Raw genomic sequence first — 22,337 nt, 5'->3', positions numbered from 1 at the left:
ACCTTATGCTGTGGCCATTCAACATGGTCAAGAAACTCGGTCTCTGGAACAAAGCAGCCTATAGTCTTGCAATGCATTTTTACCAGTTCCGAAGAAATCTGACATTAGTTATTTAATACGAATGCTGTAATAAGTGCAGCTGTGTGACCCACTGCTGCTGAAATTGCAACTGTCAACCATTTTTCTAGTCTGAGCCTTTTCATGCTGTGTCTATAACTGAGGTGGGGAGCATCAGACTGTAGTAGTCGACAGATGCTGTAAACCTACAACAGCAATCGTGCTAAGTCACAAAATCCAGAAATTAAGCTAACACAACAGTTCTGGGCCATGATCCAGCATGTCTCTGAACACCTAGCTTTGAAATTATTCAAGTATTTAAATATATTATTATGGACCTAATTTTTAGGCTAGAAGTAGCAGGGTCCCTACAGAGGGGGGCCCAGGAGGACACGGTAAGCTATAAGTGCTGGCGAAGAGGCTGTTAGGCGCCTGGATACTGTCTGTGAGTCATAGCATGTTTCTGCTCCTTGCAGAGGATGTCTGGCTAGCACAGCTCGCAGAGAAATGGTTTAGGTAGGGGATTGATCTAGTTCAGTGTTCTCAAGTGTGATGCAAGTTCACCTCTTTGGCTGACTTCTTAAGCCTCTGTTTTTAAATTGCACACACATGATTCTTCCATCTATAAAATATAATATATGAGAGAGGCTTTTTTTAATTTTTTTTTGTGCCTGTCAGCAGGGACTATGCAGCTTACTAAGCTTTCTTGAGTATAATTTTAAATGGAGAAAATGCTTCTATATAAACTGAGATTATCTCATCACAATATTTTTATGATTGTTAATTAAAATGTGAGGAAATCCTTTCGAGCAGATTTGCAGTTTTGAGACTTTTATGAGACTTAACAGCAGAGATCTATTTTTATAGTTGTGCTTTCTTATTAGTTTTGAGATTAGGATATGCTTAAATGCATGGCTATCAAATCCTGTGATGATTACTTGTTTATTTTGCAGTGTAGACTAATTCAGTTATGGTCCCATTCATGTGTTGTTTGTGTCCCACTTTTCAATGAGATATTGTAGTGCCTTATTGTTATTGCTATTTAAAATAAACTCCCAGAATAGTTTTAATTTGGACTTGGTTTTTTGGTTGGTTTTTTTTTCAATATTAACTTTCAGTGAAGCATATTTTGTTAGATTACTGTGAATAATGACCATTTAGGTTGTTCCAACTCCTGGAAATTCATTTTCATCAGACTGGAAGACTGTAAAATATAAATGAAGAAAGGATGACCACGACTAGCTACAAGAGACTTAAATAATTAAAAAATTGCCTTGATGTAAGTGGAAACCTGTAAAATCTTGGCTCACAGTGCATAGAATTGTGATAGGAAGCAAGACCTATAGAAAGTTTACTGGGAGAAGGTGGGAGTTATTAAACACCAATGTGTGCCCTGTTCTATTTGCAGCAGACAGGCACATCAGCGGAAGATTGATTTTTAGGCATGGTGCTTTCGACTTGAACTTGTGCTCAGGCTAAAGAAAGAATTGGAGTGAAGATTTGAAGAGGGTTAAACAAATTTTTTTTATTTTTTTTTTTTGCCTTGCTCTAACCATGCCTGTAATAGCATGATGACATGAATCTTTTAATCACAGGCACATCTGTCATCTCAAACAATACCTTGGAGCTGTTTGATTGCAGAATTTCCCAGTCTAGGAATAATTAAGGCATGGAGAAATGTGATCAGCTGTAAATTGTGAAGGAAGTCGGAGTCCATCAGAAGTGAGTGTGATGAGGATTCAATCTTCTGCTTTGACCTATTTGTGTTAGTGACCATGTGGAGAGCCTTGTGCTCTAGGCCAGCAGGAGACTATGTAAAAGAGAGAAGGATGCTCTTTTTTTCCTTGTGGATCATTAAACACAAGTTTTGGGTTTTTTTGTGAATATCTAGAGAGGAAACACATCAGATAAAATATTGGGTAGAATAATCAGGGCTAATTATCTTACAGACTTTAAAGGGAGTATTTTATTAGAGGATCACATTGCTCAAGAATATAATGCGTGTTTCCCTGATGCTTCTAAACTAGCCCAGGCACTAGCATGGATGCATTTATGTGAGCAGACTGCATTGTCAAAAGCAAAGCGAGGGAGAGGAAGAAGGAGGGAGAATTGTTTGTTATGCTGGCAGGAATACACATGCTGATGCGAGCTGTGTTTATATTAGTAGAGTATTCTGATACAGCTAATTAATCAGAATTTGTCTACCAAACTATGCCTCAGAGATTATAGTCCTTTTGCAGGTGTTGAAGGAGAAAACAGAGAATGGTTGGAGCCTCGCTGTTGCTGATGTTTAATAGAGGAAATATGTTAAAGGAGTTGTGGCTTTTATTTTTCCATAAGCACATGGAGAAAAATGAGAACAGAAGTTGAAACAAGAAATGAGAAGGGAATGCAGAAAACTTTTAAGAGAATAAGTGGAAGAAATAAAGGCTGGAGTGGTTTTTGTGTGTCTTGTGAGAGAAAGTCATTAAAGGTGGTGGGGAGGTGGACATCTGTCCTTATCTTCAGAGCTGTGGAAGTAGCATGCCCATTCCCTTTTGGTCCTGCCAGAGCTCTGGGTGCTCTCTCCAGTGGTGGTGCCAGGAGAAACACAGGATTACAAGATTTGCCAGATATGTGACACAAATCTGCTTGGGAGACTTGTGGGACAATGATTTATGATTGCTCCTGGCTCCTAGATTCCCTCCCAGGGAAGTAACATTGCATCTCATTTTGTCCTGGGTCATTTACCCAGAAATAACACCAAATACACTGAAGTAGTCAATATAATTTTTTTGCAGCAATTTTAGTTCAGTCTTCATTCATAGAGGGAAAGTAGTCAGTGAAAGAGATTAACTGTTAGATTAAAATATCAATGTTTCACATACAGGCTTTCATATCTGTGCTATTGGATGCATACTGAAAGCAAGAATCAATTACATAGCTCTGCTTATCAGAAGTTAGCAAATAGTAAATGCAGTTTCATTTTTATAATCAATTACCTAGCCCTGAAGCTTGTTAGCAAAGGTTAGAAGCTGTAATAATTTTCACTAAATGCCTACACATTATCTTGGTGTATTTCTACGCACTGCGGTTTAGGGAGATGAGGGAGAAATGTTTCTCTTCCCTGAAGTCTTTTAAAATTGGCTTGTGAAAGATGAGGATCAAGCCCTTCAATTTCTAAGCACAATTTGCATTCATCCCACCACGAAAATGATGGTGTATACATTCTTGTTAGTCAAACACTTTTTTTTTTCTCACTTGTAAGCATAGATTACTTTGCTTTCAGCTTTGTGAGTTTAAGGGAGGTTTGCATCTCTGCATGGTTAGTTTGTCCACATCATCAGTCAGAATTTATAGATAAGGGGGGGTAGTAATGAAGGGTAACTTTGTTCCTTTTTTGTTATTTCTATTTTCCTCTGACTTTCTCAGCAAGGATCCAAAATTCTTTGGGTGCAGAAGTTACTTGTTGCTGGTGACAGGCTATGAATGCATTGTGCCAGAAAATTGCCAATCTTCCAGTCCTACTAGCCCATTCAAGCCAGCATTTGCTGTTCATACACAAGATTTCATGTTCCTATTCTTGAAGTACCTCTTAGCAAACACTCTATTTTTGTTTGAGTGTTCTAGCATTGTTGTTTCCTTATTGACTTTCTTCTATGATTGTATTTCTGGAGGCTTCTGCAGACTTTGTTTCTGTTGCTTTTCTGCTGGATGGCAGCATACACTGTCAGAGTTGCACACCTCTGCATAGATTCTTTCACTGAAGTATTTTTAAAAAAAGATATTGTGTGCAACGTAATCCTCAGTTTCTTAAAGTTCCTGGTATCTGAAACTGCAGCTATCAGAAATGGTTGGATTAAGTTGCTTAGCTAGCCAGACCACAAGAGCAGGCTTTATTTACCAGTAGGATATTTGATTTGTTTGTATTTCTCAGTTATTTTGCTTAGGGTAAAATTAATTTTTGGTGAAAGTGGTGGTCTTGTACCTCTTTTTTATGTTAATTTTTATTTATTTCTCTATGAGCACTGTAAACTTTACTGAAACTGCCTACTGTATCTGTTGAGTTTTTGCTCATTTTTAATTTACCTTTAATTAAGGAAAAAAAAATTCTTGCTCTATGTTCATTTATAGTTATTTACCATAACTATTTGTTATTTCTTGTTTAACGCTAGCTTTTATAGACCAGTTAGTGTATTTTGGCCTCCTTTTTTTCAAAGAGCATTTCATTGGCACTAGTCAGGCTCTTGTTCTGTTTCGATATGATTTTTTTTTTAACTGACTTAGTGGCCTGACTGGTCCTCTGTTTTTAAAAGTGATGGATAACATTTATTTGAATCTCTGTGGCAGTGATCAGTGTTCTAAGCTTGTAGAATTTTCTTGTTGTTTTTTGCTTCCCAGGTACTCACTGGGCAACTCAACTGCCAGCTACAGATTGCAGCAGCAGTGAAAATGAAAGCGTTTTCTAGGTACACTTGATATCTTCATTTACCCAGAAATCTTTATTTAACTGGAAGCAATGCTAAGAATAGCAACCCCTGCTAGACTGGCTCAATTCTTATCCAGGTTTCAATATCTATATTTAGTGGGGCTGTTTTTCTCTGTTCTCCAAGATCATGCAAGTCTTCTCAAGTTGCCCCAGCTTTCTGGACAAATTACAGCAGGGAATCCAGATCACATAGATGGTTTCATAAACTCGTCGGTGAGCAGGTGATTACAGGGTAGGGCAAGTCTCTTCTGGCAGTGGTTTTCTGGGGTGCTAAGTGCTGCCTGGGGCTGTGCAAGGAGGCTTGAATGACCACAGCACTCTGGTGTGGTAAGATGGTAGCTGTGTGAGTGTAAGGCTGTGCTAGGAGTTGATTTATGGAGGTGCTGCAATGAGGTGATTTTCCTTCTAGTTTTGTTGCTGCTGTGCTGAGCATCAGCTCAGAGGTGCCTGAGCTGTACAGAAGTGGTCAGAGACTTGCAAGACTCTTTCTCAAAGTTCTGCGTGGACAGGAGGAGGACATAAGAGTCACCTCTGCCCTTTGTAGAGATGAGAGGAGGCTTTTGGATTTTATTGCAGTTCAGCATTACTACCACCTCTTCCTTGTCCTGGCCAGGTGGGGTTGTCCTTCTAGCAAATGCTGCTGCTACACCTGAAGCAGTGCTACTACAAGGTGGGCTGGGGTAGTGGTAACTGGCTAGCTTACATCTGGCTGGCTTACTTCTGGCCAGGTAGAAAACTTGATGGGAGTCATTCCTGTCATAATTTAAAATGGCAGAATGAAAGAAATTAAGGAGCCTGTGAAGGACTGTCTTGCTGGATGAAAGGACAAATTGGATGGAGATGGAAAAGCCAAGTGAAAGGTGAAGGAAAGGAAAAGTGGATGGAATGAGGGCTGTTGTAGAACTTTTTCATAAAAAAAAAAAAAAAATCTCTTACCAGCATTAGGCAATAAAGCCCAGGAATGGTTTCTTTGCTTTCTAGTTTATATTTTGCACAGCTTATAAAAATGATATAACTGTACTTCATTTATGTCTATCAATAATTGAGTCTGTAATTAAGGCTTTTATTACCAGTAGACCCTTGTGATTTTGTGTGTAGTGAATATTACTAATGCCCATTTTTCATTATAAATTTCTCCTGATGATCAGTTATGAAAGTATTTTTTTAATTTAAAAATCAATGACATAAAGCATTTTGCTGGCAATTAATTTTTTCAGAATACACAGTAGAAGAGAGCAATACAACAGAGATGATGATCCAAACACTCTATCTCCATTTTTTTTGTCTCACTAAGGAAACAGAAATATATATTTTTTAAAAAACATTTAACGTGGGTTTAGGCATGCTGACTGAATGTGCTTTAAACTCTAATGTTACTACATGCAAATTCTTTGTTTTGCTTTATTCATCAAAAGCTGCACAAGTTCAAATGTAAGGAAAGCAAGCTATACTATAGAATTTCATGAACTGATGCCTGCAGATTAACGTGTGCTTCTGCAGATGCCTTCTTTTCTTGTCCTTCCTTTGGGATGCAGGGCAACTTGTATGGGAAGGAGTGATGAAAGATGCTTTACAAAGAACTGAATGGCTAGCTAAACTGCTTAGGAGGGCAGTCATGCACCTTAAAAGGATGATTCAATAAAAACCACTCTGGTTGCTGATTTATATATTTTTCCAAGCTTTCCATTTCTTTTGATGTTAATGTTCTAACAGGCATTAAAATACATAGGGTTTTTTCTGGGTTTTGTTTCTTCTCATAGTCTTTAATTTCTCCATAGGTTTGTGAAATAGACATGGGTACACCTACCTTTCTCAGAATATTAAAAGCAAAGAAACTAACTAACTGCTTGGCAAGGAAAATGTGTTATAGTCTAATGTTGACAGTTTGACTCAAAATAATTTCCAGATCATTGCCATTACAATAAATTTGGAATAGATAGAAAGAAAGAAAATGCAATTGGAAGAAAAATAATCTTGGTAGGGGAAGGAAACCTATTTTACACTTAAAAGCACCAATGTGCATAACAGAAATGCAGATATTATTTTAATCTTTAAATTTTCATTCAGTGTAAGGTCACTTTTTGAGTCATGGTGAAGTAGTTTTGATGTCATTGTAGGAAGTCAAGTTGGAACTGGAAGGTAAAATAGTGGTAACTTATACAATAGAAATTTATCCTCTAATCTCTGTGTTATTGTTGAACTTTTTGATCCATTTGCCGAATTTGTGCTTGAATGTTTTCATAGCATAGCAAAGTCAGAACGACAGGTGGAAAAACCTATGTGCTTAAGCTCAAGAGCTCTGCCAGGAAAAGCATTTGGTGTGGATGCAGTTGTGAAAGGGTTTTGCTGGCGTTGTACCTAATATCATTTCAAACTTATGATAAAGCTGTCTCTAGTGGAGAGCATTTGCTACAGCTGTGCTTACAGTCTCTGATCATGACTGGATGCGGTGTGCCTTGCGCCGTGTTCTTCTGTGGTTGACTTTAGATGTTGGAGGTTGTGGGGGAAGAATCGTGCTGCTCCCTTCCTGCTGCAGCTTTCCCCTAGGTGTAGCCATGCTTTCTCCTTCAGGGATTATTTCTATTACCATGTGTCAGAGTTAGGCCAAAAAGTACAATAGCTTGAACGTTTTAAGCCACAAACAGCAGTTATGAAGGACTGTTGTTCATTCCATGGTCAGAAGAAAGTGGCTGGCATGATGGGATGACAGCCAGGCTATAGCTGGCAGAGCTGTAGGATGGTGTTGCAGATGGGAGCTGCTCCCAACAGTTTTATAGTCTTCCTTGGACAAAATAGCCAGGTCTGTGGTGTTACATATTGCATCACGATTGAAAATCTCATCTGTCAGTTGTCCTTTTGTCTTGATGTGAGAGGGCACGAAGGGGTCCTAGTCTGCCTCTCTCAAGCAGGTGGAGCAGTCTGTTCCTTGGCTGGAGAGCATCTCTGTGAATGAGAGTAGGGGCTTGTTAATTACTTGGCCTTTGCCTGCATTTACAGGTGGCTTCTTTCTAGAATAACCATGTTCTTTCCCCTGTAGCTCTTTGGATTCCTTAGTTGATGGTGATAAGTCAAAAGTAGTAAGGCACAGTGCCAAAATGCTTGAGCAGTTCTCCTCTGTCAGCTCAAAGAGAGTCAGAAGATTATTTCCATGATCATACTTAAGGGATTGCACAAACCATGGAAAGATAAGCTTAAATTCTGTTTCAGCCATCAGTGGAGCTTCTCAAAGATTTTTGCAAGTACCACGTTTGGGATAGGCCTCTCAGGAATAACTACTTAAGTAATTTTTCATTTCTGGGTAAATACTGAAGAAGCTTTATCTTCAGAGTTTAAGATGTTGCACCTCTATTTTTACTTAAAAGGTATCACAGAGTCAAAACCTAATCTTGATCAAATCAAAAAACAGTTGTGGATGATTTGTTCTTGATTTATTTGTATAGGAGTAGTGTCAGCTACCTGTAGATGTGTAATAGGGATCTATTGCAAGAAAAAGACTGGAGGAGAAGAAATTTAGTTTCATCTAGAGGTTTTTTTCCTTTTAAGAATAATGTATCTAAAAGCCTGGAGAGGGAGGCAGAGCCATTACAAAAGTTCACTAATTTCGCTTTTACCTGCTGTTGTCCAATGGGTAGTTTTATGTGGGATAAGAATATGTTTGAGCTGGGTTTTTTGTATGCTGATAGCAAGACATGCGTACAAAGAAACTGTTCTCTCTTATTGTGCTCTTCATCTAGCATCTAGTCACAGCCTTTGACAGAGCAGATATGTTCTTGCTATGTTAATGAAACTATCCTCTATTACCATACAGTAGAAATGTTTTAAGGAGGGGAAAATCATAGTGGTGTGAGTGGACTCGTGATCACTGTATTTTCATATAGCGTGTGACTTTTCTGCATGTCTGATAACTACTTTTGCTATCTTCATTTTTATATTGAAAATACAGGTTAGATGATGTTTTGCATTGGAACTTGATGAAGCAGAGCATACTGCTATGCAGCAATGGTTTCTGCACCAGCATGGTCTATCTCTGGACATCCTGAGCGTTTTTTCCTCCTACTGAGTGACTTGTTGCCACAGTTGGACCTGCCGCCTTGAAGTCGCTTGTCCTTAAAAGCATACATGCGCTTCAGACTTTTTGCTTTTTTCTGCAGTTTGAGGAAACTGATGTCTGACTGGTTTTTGTCCTTTTCCTCTCCTCCCTTCCCTTTCTCCCCTCCCAGTCCCTGACAATCTTGCTGTCTTATTCCCCTGTTTCAGTACAGCTCTTACAGCCTTGCCTCATCAGGCAAGGTAATGAAGAGGCACATAAGGCTGCTCTCAGGATGCACAGTTTCCAGCTAATTGCGTGCTCTTGAATTGTCCTCTTAAGAGAATTTTTTCCAAGATGGACTATATGTCCCTTCACAGCCAGTTTCAAAAACACCTTTGGGTGTTTTAAGCACTAAGGAAGCTGTCCAGTACCTTCACTTGCTTTAATTCATTTACATGCTGCGAAAGTGGAGCATCCTAATTACACCTCATCACTTGGAAGGTCACTTTAGCAGCTCTTCCAATTAAGTTGTCTACATCAGTAAAACAGGATTTTTAATTTTTTTTTTTTCCAGATTTTTATTTGACTAAGAGTAAAGTCTCCTGTGTCCCTTTCGTAGTCATTGTCAAACTTCAGGAAGTGAAGAGAAATAGTGGTTTCCTCATGTAATGTACCGTTCTTTCAAAACTACTTTGACGTCAAATTGCAGGGCTTGTTTATTATAGGCAGTGGTGTCCTTAGTGGAAGTTGGGTGATGTGTAGCTTCTGTCAGCTGAAATCAAATCGCCTTTCCTGCTGAGGTTTTGCTTGCTTGCTTTGATTTTTTTTTTAAGTCCCAGTAAGAGCTTATCTTTGTCTTAATTTCTTTTGCTGATCTTAGTATTTAATTTTTGTAGCAGTATAAATCCTCACAGTGGAATAACTCATGCAGACATGTCAGTTAAGTTTCACCATTGTAAATAGTGGGGGTTCTTTGTATTTATTATTCATTATTATTATTAGGCATGCTAAATAAACAGGGAAGTCCCTGAGAATTTCTAAGACTGGCGAACTAATTCCGTCGCCTTATAAGGTGGCAACTCTGCTGCTGAGATCACTGTGGCCCAATATATGCTTTTTGTGTTTTGTGTGTAACTTCTCTATTAAAACAAAACAAAAGTGAAGTTCTGTACTGGTATATTGTACATGCAAAATAACTCTAAATTATAAATTAGTACAATTGTTTCTGTCCCTCCAGTCTGGCATGAAAGCTCTCCTTTAGGTGTTTTAGTGTTTAGAGCATAATAGCCTTCTCTAATACATTCAAGAAAATGGCTTGGTGACTATGAAAGCTTGGTATGTTTGTGTAAGATTGATCACTATACTTTGCTCTTGCTCTTGTGTTTTGTGAGCATTTGTTTTAGTTTTGCCCTTCAGAAGTTTTACTAGTCTAGTTCGTAAGTGACAATACAGTACCTCAAGTGGGTGTGTTAGATATTCCTAGGTGCTGTGTTTATCGATGTTTGCAAGTTGCCCTAAATATTGTTAGGAGAAAAAAAAATAAAGCTAAGCACAAGAGATCTTATGAATAGTTGTATGCTTTCAAAAGTGTTATGCTTAGCTTAATGCACACTTTAATTTTCCAGAAAGCACCCAAGCAAAAGATACAATGCAACAAACTTAAGTTAATCACTTTCTCTTCTCCACTTTGAATTACATTTATCACAGCATCTCAAGTGTTTCTGCTGTTTTTTAATACCAAAAAGGTGTGAGCAGATAGATCATGGAGCTATGGAAAAAAAATGCAAACTGTTATGCAGGAAGATTTGTGATAAAAGGATGGAAGGATAAAAGGACAGAAATCAGTTGGGGGTGTTGGTGCAAATACATTAAGTATGGAGAGCAAGAGAAAATATCTCAAAGTACATTCATGAAACTGCTGCTTATATAAATGAAAATTTATAGGACAGTTCAGTGGGAAATCTGGATCATATAAAACTCTTTTCCATCAAAGTATAACTTGTTAAAAGCTTGTGTTCAGTATGGGACTGAGTTTGGCTTGTGGTGTTTGGCTAAATGGAAGGCTGCATTTACCTGTTTAATCTTTACCCAGGTCTACTGATAGATTTTAGATGATGTAAAGCTGAATTTAGGCATGTGGTGGGTGGTCAAATGCCATCCATTCAAATGCCATCCATTCAAATGCTGTATGGAATTTCTTCCTTGCTTTTCTGTTTTAGGTTTAATCCTTCGATCTTTGAAAATCTGCCAAACTGTAACATTAGGTTTCTGTGGCTACAGGTCAGCTGAGACCACTGTGTTTGAAGTCGTTTAAATTCAGTGTTTGGATAACACTGTAAGCAGGAGTAAGATGAGTATGTGTGTGTGAATGGAAGAGACATACGTATCTTGCTTTTGATTTAGGTGCCCTTTCTGAAACAAAGTGACACGACATCTGTATGCTTCCAACACAAGATCAGAGCATCGCTTTGGGGACCTGGTGAAACGTATTGACCTGTGAGCACGTGGCATCGAACAAGATTCATGGATTTTTATGAAAGAGGGAGCAATAATGGATTATTTAAGCTACTGCATTAACTAGGCTTGTTACTGTCAAAGCACACAGTATTGTGTTGAAAGCTCTTCTGCCTGTCACTGAAGTAGGCTACCAACGTATCGGATTGGTAGTACTGATGCGCATGCCTCTGAAATGCTGGTTTAAGTAGGGTGAGAAGTAATCCTCTGGAGAAGGCTGGCTTTCTGTGAACCAGAAATGTTCACAGAAGAGGCGTGTGTGGCTAGGTTTTGGTAGCAGTGGGGCTACAGGCATGGCTTCTGTGAGAAGATGCCAGAAGCTTCGCCCATGTCTGACAGCCAGTGCCAGCCAGCTCCAAGACAGACCTGCTGCTGGCCAAGGCTGACCCCATCAGCAATGGTGGTGGTGCCTCTGGGAGAACATATTTAAGAAGGGGGAAAAAACCTGCTGCACAACAGCAATGGCAGCTGGAGACAGGAGTGAGAACATGTGAGAGAAATAGCACTGCAGACACCAAGATCAGTGAAGAAGGAGGGGGAGGAGATGCTCCAGGTGCCGGAGCAGAGATTCCCCTGCAGCCTGTAGGGAAGACCGTGGTGAAGCAGGCTGTCCCCCTGCAGCCCTTGGAGGTCCATGGTGGAACAGATCTCCACCTGCAGCCCAGGGAGGACCCCATGCTGGAGCAGGTGGATACCCAAAGGAGGCTGTGACCCCGTGGGAAGCCCGTGCTGGAGCAGGCTCCTGGCAGGACCTGTGGTCCCATGGAGAGAGGAGTCCATGCTGGAGCAGGTTTTCTGGCAGGACTTGTGACCCCATGGGGGAACTCATGCTACAGCAGTCTGTGCCTGAAGGACTGCAGCCCGTGGAAGGGACCCACGCTGGAGCAGTTTGTGAAGAACTGCAGCCTGTGGGAAGGACTCACGTTGGCGAAGTTTGTGGAGGACTGTTTCCTGTGAGCGGGATCCCACGCTGGAGCAGGGGCAGAGTGTGAAGAGTCCTGCCCCTGAGGAGGAAGGAGCAGCAGAGACAATGTGTGATGAACTGTCCACAACCTCCATTCCCTGTCCCCCTGCGCTGCTGGCGGGGAGGAGGTAGATAATATAATGAGTAAAGTTAAGCCCAGGAAGAAGGGAGGGGTAGGGGGAAGGTGTTTTAAGATTTGTTTTCATTTTTTCATTATCCTACTCTGATTTGGTAATAAATTAAATTAATTTCCCCAACTCAAGTCTGTTTTGTCCGTGACAGTAATTGGTGAATGATCTCTCCCTGTCCTTATCTTGACCTATGACCCTTTTGTTATATTTTCTCTCTCCTATCCAGCTGAGGAGGGGAGTGATAGAGCAGCTTTGGTGGGTACCTGGTGTCCAGCCAAGGTCAGCCCACCATAACCAGCCATGTAACCTGTGAGAAGGATTTGTTTGCTCTTGAGCTGTGGGCATCTGCTAGAAATGGAGGTATGGGTTGCACTTCTGTGTGTTTGGAGCCCTTGAGCATGGTGTTTAATGGCTCAGTGTGTCAAACTGCTGCAGAGGCTGCTCGGTTCTGTGCAGGGAACAAGCCTCCTAAAGCACTTTGACTTGGGTGTCTGCAGGAGTGATCATTTGAAGAACTTCAGCTCTTAATTAGTTGAAATTTGAAAGGTGCTTACAGAAGCTAAGAGCATGAAGTAATTTGTAAGTAGAGTAAAAGCTGCTGTAGTTCAGATTAAGGACCTCTTATATCCTTTCACCTACTGTGGTCATACCAGGAATACTAGTCTGAGATCATTGCTCTGCTGACGTCCGGGGTTGCAATTCTTTCACTGAGAGGAAAGCTTCACAGAAGGTGGCAAAAATAGTCATACCTGTCTCTTAAAGAATTTGTGTGTAAAAAAAAAAAAAAAAAAAAAAAAAAAAAAAAAAATCCCAAACAAACAACAAACACCCCCCCCCAAATACCCCCCCCCCAAACCAAAAAAAAACAGAGCTCCTATTTGTCTACTGGTTTTGTCACTTATTTTAATTTATCATATACATCAAGGACCATGAAGTCTAATTTGTATATGCCTCGTCGGAGTTGTTTTTCTTTCTAGATTAAAATGTAAATATGTAAGTATAGAAAAATGTCCATATTAAGAATGCAGCGACTGTCTTGTTATAATTGAATTTGTGTCTCAGACTGGGCATTTGTGCTTTAGCTAGTTTAATTTGCATTTCAATGAACAAGTAGAAACTTTGAACTGGATACTCAATTAGAAAATGGTATGCAGGTACATTCTTCCTTACTGCAGTCTCCAGAGACATGCTATTTATCTGTATAAGGCCAAGTTCTATGTTTCTTGTTCAAAATTTAGGTTTATGTTTGAAAAGTGTTGTGGGGGGTTGTTTTTTCTCTACCAATCGCAAATCTAGAGTTTCCAGACTTGACTTAGGACTTTTTCAGAAGTGTTGGGGATTTTTTCTTTGCATTGATGTGGAGAGTAACAGGTTTGGTATTTTACTTGTTAGTGATCTTGAAAAACAGTAATATCTGGTATGAGATGTGTGAGTTAAGCAGAGATGATGCACTGACAAGCCCTAATCCACAAAATCAAATTAGATTAAATTTACTCCAGAGCAAAAGAAATATTTCTGTATATTTTTAGAACATGTAGGAGAAAATACATTAAATTAAGTATGTAATTTGGAAGTTAGTTTAATACCACTTTTTGGGGGAGAAGCTTTACAGCTTGGCAGTACCAGCATCACCACTAACAAATCACAGGTGGGAGATGCAGGCAAATAAATACTTGCTGTTAAACTGTCTTGTTAAATGCTAAAAAAAGCAACAGCATGTGACTTCTAAAACATCACTTCAGAAAACTTTTCTTTCAGAAATGTATTTCAAGATAAAGAAATGAAGAGCAGGAAAGGGGGAGGAGAAGGCAGAGTGCGAAGCATGACCGAAGATGAATCCACACTACCTCAGGCTGGTGGTGCATGCCCCATGCTGCATGGAGAAGTGTTAGGGTACCAGGCATGTAACATGCTCCTGGCAGCCTCTAAAGCTTCTGCTTGAAGCACTAGGCTAGAGCGTGTTGTTATAGATCCAATAAATTCAGAGGGGACAAATAGATACTTAAAGCAAGAAAACAGTGAAGATATGGGAGAGCAGGGAGATACAGAACAAATTTTTGGTAGATCTATATTGAAAGTATAAGGGGCTAGGCAGCAAGAAGTTCCTTTTAGGGGAATTTGTAAAAATTCAGCAGACTGGAAAATGGAAGTAGGCTCAGAGGAGTCTTACATTTCCAGTTCAAGTGTTCACTGCTAATTTCAGGCCAGAGGGCACAGTGTGTTTGGGTGAAGCAAGTGGTTTATGCCCACATTGGAATTTCCTTTGGGAAGATTTATAGTGACGTTAGCAAGAAAGAGATGCACACTTAAGACTGGAAGGGGCATCTTGGATCACTAAGTCCATGCCCACATAGTTGCAGATGATAATATAAATTCCATTTATTAATTGACTGACTCCTTTTAAAAGTGGTGACATTTTCTGCCATTTCTTTTTCCCTTCAGAAGACTAGAAAACTTCAGCTTGTCAGAATGCAGTGATAATACATTAGTTTTGTAGCAGTATTTGAACTGTAGCTTAAATAGGTCTGTTCCCAATATGTTTGGAGAGCAAAGTCTTCTCTCTTAGTCTTCCCTCATGACAGACTCTCCATTCCTGCAAGTAAACAATCTTTTTACTTATTCAAGTTAAATCAGGTTGTCTTGAAAATATATGAACAGAAACGTGCTGTTGAGATGAGGCTTTGCCATGGTCATTGTACAGTGACATTAATACTTTATGTCCCTAGGTATAGTTTAGGTTCCTGTTTCTGCTTCCAGTGAGCTGTTGGCCCGTAGTTGTTGTGTCAATATCTGTCATGCCTAGGCTTATCTACTTGTACAGCACTTCCAAGTGAGGTGCCCTGCAGACCCTGTAACTTTCATCCCATTCCTAATACTCCTCTCCTTAAGCAATCGCAGATCTTTCCATGTGGTGTTCTCCTTTTTTCTGATGAACATCTCTTCACTCTGTTCAGCCTGCAGGTCTCATTAGCACACTGCAAAGAGCATTGATGGGAATTGAGCTAAAGAATTTTGGTGTCAAGACAAGTATTTCGAGAAGTCCAATGGTAACCTCCCATTTGTGGTTAGACTTCGTTTCCTGTGTGGTTAACTTAGTGTTCATCCTTGTCAAAATCTGCTTTGAGACTGAACATAATGACAGTAATAGAGCTGTTGACTTGGTTATGAGCTGTATAGTGCCATCGTCTTGACTAAAGCTGTGGTAACTGATACAGTGTTTTCTTCATGTCTTAATTCCAAAGCATGGATACTCTCTAGCATAAGTACAAATACAATGCTTTTTGGGGACAAAACATTTTGTTAGAGGAGAAAAATGGCTGATCTGTGAAAATGTTATGAATATAGCAGGATGCATGCTGATAGGCAACCTGATGGGTATTTGTGAAGGCATGTGAAAGTGTTGGACTTTTGTTCTAAAGACTTAGTCATAGCTGCTTAAACATGATTTTTCTTACAGCTCTGCAGAACTGATCCTAGTTTAGATGTTACTGGGTATATTCTTTCACTTCTGTTAATCATCAGTAAAATTTTTCTGTTTGCGTGGAAGAATATATGTTTGCTACAGCTGATTGAAAAGAACCTATATATGTAGAGCTGGCTTCAGACAGGAGGAAAGGGTGTCTTTCTTCCCAACAGAAGACATCCTGAGATCTACCTGACACCTTAGGACACAATTCAGCTTGCCGTCCTTGATGTTACAATGTCCAAAATGACCCTTCACCACCCCCCCGCCCCTCCTTTCTGTTCACTGAAAATAGAAGAATTCACATAGCTGAAGGTACAAAATTTGGGGAAGTTGCTTGAGATATAGAACATAAAGGAATTTTGAAGGCAAACATGTAGTCACTTTTTACAGCATTTCAAAAGTAGGAAATAATTTCATTGCTCTGATTGTATCATTAAAACTAACTTTTATACTTTAAAATATCGATTATATTTAGGGATAAGATTAATGCATGAATGTTTTATGGAGTGTAAACTCACTAGAAAAAGTAATGTAGTGCAAGTGATAGGAGATAAATGAGAAAGGAAGGTATGTGAGAATGGTGAAAAATACCACATGAAAAGTCAGTGTGATGTGGTTTCCTGTATTCTCTTATCAATGTCAGATCTGCTGATCTCAAAGTCATACATACAGCATTTTTTGTAGGACAGGAGAAGGGATCTAAACAGTCTGGAGAGTCTGATTTATTGAGAACTTCTGACTTGAGTGAAGAAACTAAAATTGGCATTTCCAGTGTCTCAGTAACACTTCAGTGAGAAGACATGTGGTTTTTTGGGTTTTTGTGTGGGGTTTTTTTTTTTTTTGGAACACATCCAGCTTTCCCCACTCATGCATTTAAAAAAATAATTTGTTCCTTTTGCTGCTGAGTAACTAGACCTTGAGGGAGCAGAGCAATGAAGTACTGATGTGAGATAGGGTGGCTGCATAATTCACTGAAAGGAGGTTGGACTTGAAGGATGCCCAGTTTCCTGAGAGTCTGCCTACTCCATTTTTATTTTTATTTTTTTCCCCCCACAAATGCCAAGATACAAGTATCTGTAATAGCTCCTTATCTTTTAAGGAGGGAAAATATTTGAGAAAGTAACAACACTAAAAGGCTGTGGAAGAATATTGATTCCCAGCCAGCATCTTGTGAGCAGAATGTTCCTGAATGCATTTCTTCTGATACGCTGTATATTCACCAATTATTTTGTCCTCGGTGTTACTGAAAATAAGCAGTCATTTTCTGAGTGCCAGTAAAGCAATGCTCTGCTATTTCTCACTTAGCTGGAAAAAAGGTTGCTCATTTTGTGCACTTGTGAACCAACATGAAGATTCCAAACAGCCAGGGTCTACTCCTGTGTAATTATGAAATTAGGACTAATGGCTTTCCTTTTCTTAACATGTGTCATTTCTTGCCACTACCCACACAGTTAGTGTAAATGCAGTGATAAAATGAAAAAGGGGGGGGGGGGAAATCCTGTCTGTTAATTTATTTAAATAGGGAATATGCATAATTCTTTGGAGTTTAAGTGTTAAGCTTAGTCCACAGCTGGACTTTCAAAAATGTCATTGTAATGAGACTCATGCTAGTTTTAGGTTTGCCTCCTTAGAGTTTATTGAAAAATATTTGTTACCATATATTATTTCTACTAAACATTAGCTGACCCTGGCTGCTTTAGTGACATAATAAATTGCAGAGGAAGTAACTTCTGCTTCTGGATTAGTAAAAAAGAAAAACAAACAAAAAACCACCACAAACACAAACCCCAAACAATACTGTTACCGGTATTGTAAGGCTTACTGCTTTGGAGTTTGATGTTTGACTTTGGGGTGGTCCTTTGTTTGTTTGACTAATGATGGCTGGTCTTGCTGAAATCTCAGCCTCCTTGATTATGAAAGCCAGTTTCCTGCAGTAGCAGGCAGTGACAGCCTATGCATGTAGAACTTCTCTTACAAAGCAGAGAATGTGCAGTCTTGAAGTGCTAAACTGGTTTATTTTAACTTGTTTATTCAGTTTAGGTTTTTGTTGGCTTGGTTGTTTTTCTTTTTTTAAATAATAGAGATGACCCTGAAGAAGTGTAGAAATATTTTGAAAATTGCTGCACTGACTTTCCTGGGAAGTGGTAAATACCACTCTTCATGAGTAAAAACTATATAGTGTGGGGGAAGGTTTTGTTTAAGAAAACAGTTGAGAGAATAGGCTATCCAGAAAAAAAAATATCCTTAAATCTCTATATTTTACATTTAGACATTGAGCTATAACATGAGCTATATAGTATGACTTTTCAGGTTTTGGAGCTAGCTGATAAATTCAGTTCTGGCATTTTTCCTTATGCTGAAGTAAATCTTCAAGAGAAGATGGAAAGATGGGGTTTATACTGAAATAACATCTAGCTGTAAAATAAGTGCAATGTTAATGTGTCTAGCTTCCAAAATTGTGTTCAAATGGAGCTTAAAAACCTGAAGGGCTGAAACTGGACATCTCTTTCATGTTTAACATGATTGCAAGAATTTTTTGAGAAGTCTTATTCAAATACTGAGATTTTAAGTTGTGATGTTATGGTTGTGTGGGAAGAGACTGTTACAACAGTAAATAGCATGTCTTGATGCCTTTTCCCACTCCCACCTTGTGTGGGAGGGACAGGGAAGGAAAAGACAAGATAAAGTGATCAAATAAAGCTGGCAGAAAGCATATGTAACACATGGGTTAGAGATCTGTCTGGTAAAAGGAATATATCTGTGCAGATGAAGACTTTGGACTTCAGCTGTCTAATCCTGAAAAAAAAATTAGAATCCTTCATGAAAGTAAAAACTGATGTACTAGAAATGAAACATATCAAAAATGCGAGCAAAACAAAAATAAATGACTTTACAAACCAGCTAAAGATGCTCAGCTTGGCAATTATGGCAATTACTGTTTGAAATGGGTGCCATGGTGTAATTTTCTGAGGAGCTGGAGATGCAAGTCTAAGTCTCCTTGGCCAGTACCCGACCTGCGGGGGTAGGGAGGGAGATCTGAACAGCCATGCCATGTATATTCATAAGCATTCACTGCAGCAGAAGTGGAGCCTGCATGTGTCAACTCCTGGGAAGCATCTCAGCCTCCAGAAGAAGTCATTTTCATACAGAAACAGCATGTCAACGAGAGACTGAGAAGGTCATGGAGTTTTGTGCCTCTCTGGTCTCACAGCTGGGCTTGCTCCTGTGATGTGCTAGTGTTGATCCAGCCAGCCAAGGAAACTGAACCTGAGCGTCTGAAACACCCCCAAGAGTTGAGGGAGAATGAAAAGTTTTTACCTATTTTGTAGTTGGTGTTCTTTGTAATGGGCCTGTAAAAAATTGGTGGGTAGTGCGAGTTTTGGGGTGGCTTTTGGTTTGTTTGTTTTTCTTTCATTTAGCAAAACCAGCAAATTTGGGGGGGGGAGGCATTTACTTCTAGAATTGGTTTCTGCTTGAAAAATTATCAAAGCATGAAACAGTTACTGCCCAGCCATAGCTACTGTCTTTCAAACCTTCTGTGTGTGCGCAAACACGGATACCGTTCTTGTTTCTAAATTGTGAGCTATGGCTGTGGTGTGCAGCACACTTGCATGAATCTGACATGAGAAAAGAGACTGCTGGAAGGCAAGATCCTTGGAGGCATGAACCCTATGCCTTGATTTGTTTTTTTTTGTTTGGGTTTTTTTTTTGATTGCTTTTCCATATGAAGAGAAAAGCACGATCCCTTGCTTACTACACTGACGATACGATGTGGAGGCTTTTTTGCCCCTAGGAGAGCCTGAGAACCCTGTATGTTCCCATATTGAAAGGTGGTCTGACCTAAAAAATGAACAGTTTATTGTAGCCATTATTAGATTAACAGATTGCTGTGGTTTTCTGATCTATTGGGTCAGTGTCAGTTAATTGTCTAGGCTGTGCTTTATAAACAGAAAGCTTTTGGAAGTCTAGCCCACAACTGTGTCGGAAGAAATCCCTGTTCACTTAATTTTTTCTAATCTCTTCTCAGTGAGTAGGCAAAGACTAGTTTTTGGATGCTGTTACAAACTGATGAAGCAATGGGAGGATATTTCCTTCTCTGCCATCTGAAAGTTGCAGAAAAAGCTTTTCATGTAATTAAAAAAAAAAACAAAACTAAAGTCTTAATTAATTGAGATCCATCTCTATTACTGAGCAGAGGAGGCAGGAATTAGATAATTTGTGGTGGGTTTTTTTGGTTTTGTGGGTTTGGGTTTTTTTTGGTGTGGTTTTGGGGTTTTTTGGGGTTTGGTTTTTTGGTTTTTTTTGCAAACTTCGAATTCAGGAGTTGCTTAGATTACTTTTTAAGACTCCAAAGATGTAATCTTTAGAATATAGGTGGTGGTTTGGGGTTTTTTTCACACAGTTGAGTAACAGGAAGAAATCTGTTGTATAAAGGTGATGTCAGGATCTGAAGTTAAGCTGTGTTTTATCTGAAGTGTGAAGTTTTAATAGCCATTTTAAAAGCTATTGGGAAGCACTACTCATATCCTACAAAGGTTAAGTTTTATAGCTTTCTAAAAATGGTGTGTGCTTAGGTTACAAATGCATTTTGAATTCTTTAGTACTATCTAAAATGTTCGTGTGGTGAAAGATACTGAATCTGAATGGATCTTTTCTGACCAATACCAAAACAGTGAAATGTAATTTTTTTTCTCAATAGACACTTTCTCCTTTTTTACTATAAAAGTAAAATATGTATTTTTGAATAGAGGAAATGGACACTCCTATACAAATATATCGAGTATACTGTGTGCTATGAATGAAAGTACTTGAAGCCTTAAAAGTTAGGCCAATGAAAAATCGTGAGGGAGGAGTGTACACTTGCAGCCTTCTGAAAGACATGTGGTCTGATCCCTCGACATCTCTATCTGACTGAACGGGGATTGCATTGGCCAGTTCTACCTGGTGAATGACTTCAGAATTAGCAAGAGATGAAAGAAGACACGTAACAATTGGTTAGTGAGGAGATATTTGTGTATCTCTGCAGTTCCTTGTGTGTTTTCCCTCTGAGGATGTGTCTTTGTGTGTTCTTGTAGGGGGCTTTTCTTAGGGATGAGCTATGGCCTTGGACAAAGATGACGAATTCTGGCTTGCCACCTAAGCTCCTTATGTTAAGAAATGCACAACTTTGGCTATAGTTAAGCGGTATGTTTAGGTTTTTTAACTACTTACCTGTGAAAAATCAGGCAATTCTAGGTATTTTTGCCATTATTGGTGTTCCAGTATTTTTCTTAGCACATACATACACAAGATAAACAAAAGAAACTGAGATTGACAAATATTTAAAGAGCCTGCTGACTTTCTTGGGCAGAATGTGCTGAAAGAGAGAGAGAGAACATGAATAGTGGCTCCTGACAAACCTGCAGAACATTTGAGAAGCTGTGATTTAATATGTTTTATGTCACTATTCTTCTAGTGTATCCCAGTAACTACAAGTGGCTTCAATTCTCTAAGGCTGTGCAAAAAATTGGGGTTTAGAATGCAAATGGGTAAGAGTGATTAAAATCTCATCTATGTGTGCAATGTCTAATTTGATTAGTGAAATTCTTCTTGGAAATGTTACTTTTGGAATTTCATCAGTCTTCATTTAGTAGTCAGTGTTGTTACCTACCTTGCAGAGTATATGGCGATGTGGCTGATGGTGACTGCAGAAGTGATTAGCCCTTTTGAAGGGCAGGGTAGCAGTAAAGGATGGGGACATAGGTTGGTTTTGGTTTTGGGTTTGTTTTTTTTTTTTTCCCCTCAGTGAAAATGAGCGCATCCACAATCCGGTGAACTTTGTGGCAGAGACCAACAGAGAAACACTTTCTCTTGCTTAGGAGCAGTTTTCTGGCACAAAAGCTGTCAGGCTTTTGTGTCCTCTATTGGCCCAAGTCAGATGGGCTGGAGCAAGATCTTTGCTTAGTGAGGGATGTCACTTGTAACACAGAAATAGGGGAACAAACTCTCAAACACTGTTACTGGGCTTCCAACATGATAAAGTGCTGTTCTTGCTCCCTCTAACTCTCCTATCCCAAGCGCTTTTTTGTTAAATTTACGATCAGTAAATAAATCTTGGATTTAAACTATACTGCCACATGTTAAGAACCCTCCACCAGAACAAAAGCAAACCCACTATTTAAACTGGGGCTGACTTTCTTAAAAGGATCTGTGATTTTATAGTGTAGCTACAAATGACCGTGAATAACCATCTATTTGAACAGGTCTTGTGTTTCTAACAATAGATCTGTTCTTTTTGATGGTAACCATAGTGAAATGCCATTCAGCTTTACTTTACTTCAGAAGAAACCTGGCAGAGAACTTTATATGGCTAAACCATTTGTTTAACATAATCTTATGATCTGAGCAAAACTAAAATTCATATTTAGTAGTATGTTTTGTGATGCAGAACATGTTCTGGAATACATTCTTGTGTGCCTTTTGATAGCTGACTTCATGTAAACTAGCATGGTAAAAATTTAGATATATATTCATGTTGTGGTTCTGAAAAGATTCTGAGTGCCTTTCTACATATTATCTGAAATGAGAGTTATTGCATAATGGTGTGGGCTAGTTCAAGCACTGGGAGGGAACTTTCCTAGTTCAGCATTTTCAGATGTCTGGGTTTAGTCACTGTAATTCTGTGTGTTTATAGCAATTGGCTAATTACAAGTATATGAAAGTGCGTG

At 39.1% G+C, this 22,337-nt stretch overlaps 1 protein-coding gene across 5 annotated transcripts in view; it reads left to right on the top strand.

Moving 5' to 3' along the window:
• ALCAM (activated leukocyte cell adhesion molecule) overlaps positions 1-22,337 on the top strand; it is a 123,615-nt gene that overhangs the window by 14,471 nt on the left and 86,807 nt on the right. Inside the window, exon 1 of one of the 5 annotated variants that reach the window (XM_075034152.1) lies at positions 4,647-4,746. The exons of 3 other annotated variants lie outside the window; for them this stretch is intronic. Coding sequence is in view for 1 of the 2 variants with exons in the window: in XM_075034151.1 (XP_074890252.1) it covers positions 4,831-4,852 (22 nt within the window). In the remaining variant the exon portion in view is untranslated. Of the gene's footprint in view, positions 1-4,646; positions 4,747-4,789; positions 4,853-22,337 lie in introns of those variants that run through there. One more of the 5 variants, XM_075034151.1, reaches the window with a different exon arrangement.

This window comes from Buteo buteo, chromosome 8 (genome assembly GCF_964188355.1).
Source record: "Buteo buteo chromosome 8, bButBut1.hap1.1, whole genome shotgun sequence".
Taxonomy (NCBI): Eukaryota; Metazoa; Chordata; class Aves; order Accipitriformes; family Accipitridae; genus Buteo; species Buteo buteo.
Note: the sequence above shows the minus strand (reverse complement) of the source record. Positions and strands in the feature narration are given on the sequence as shown.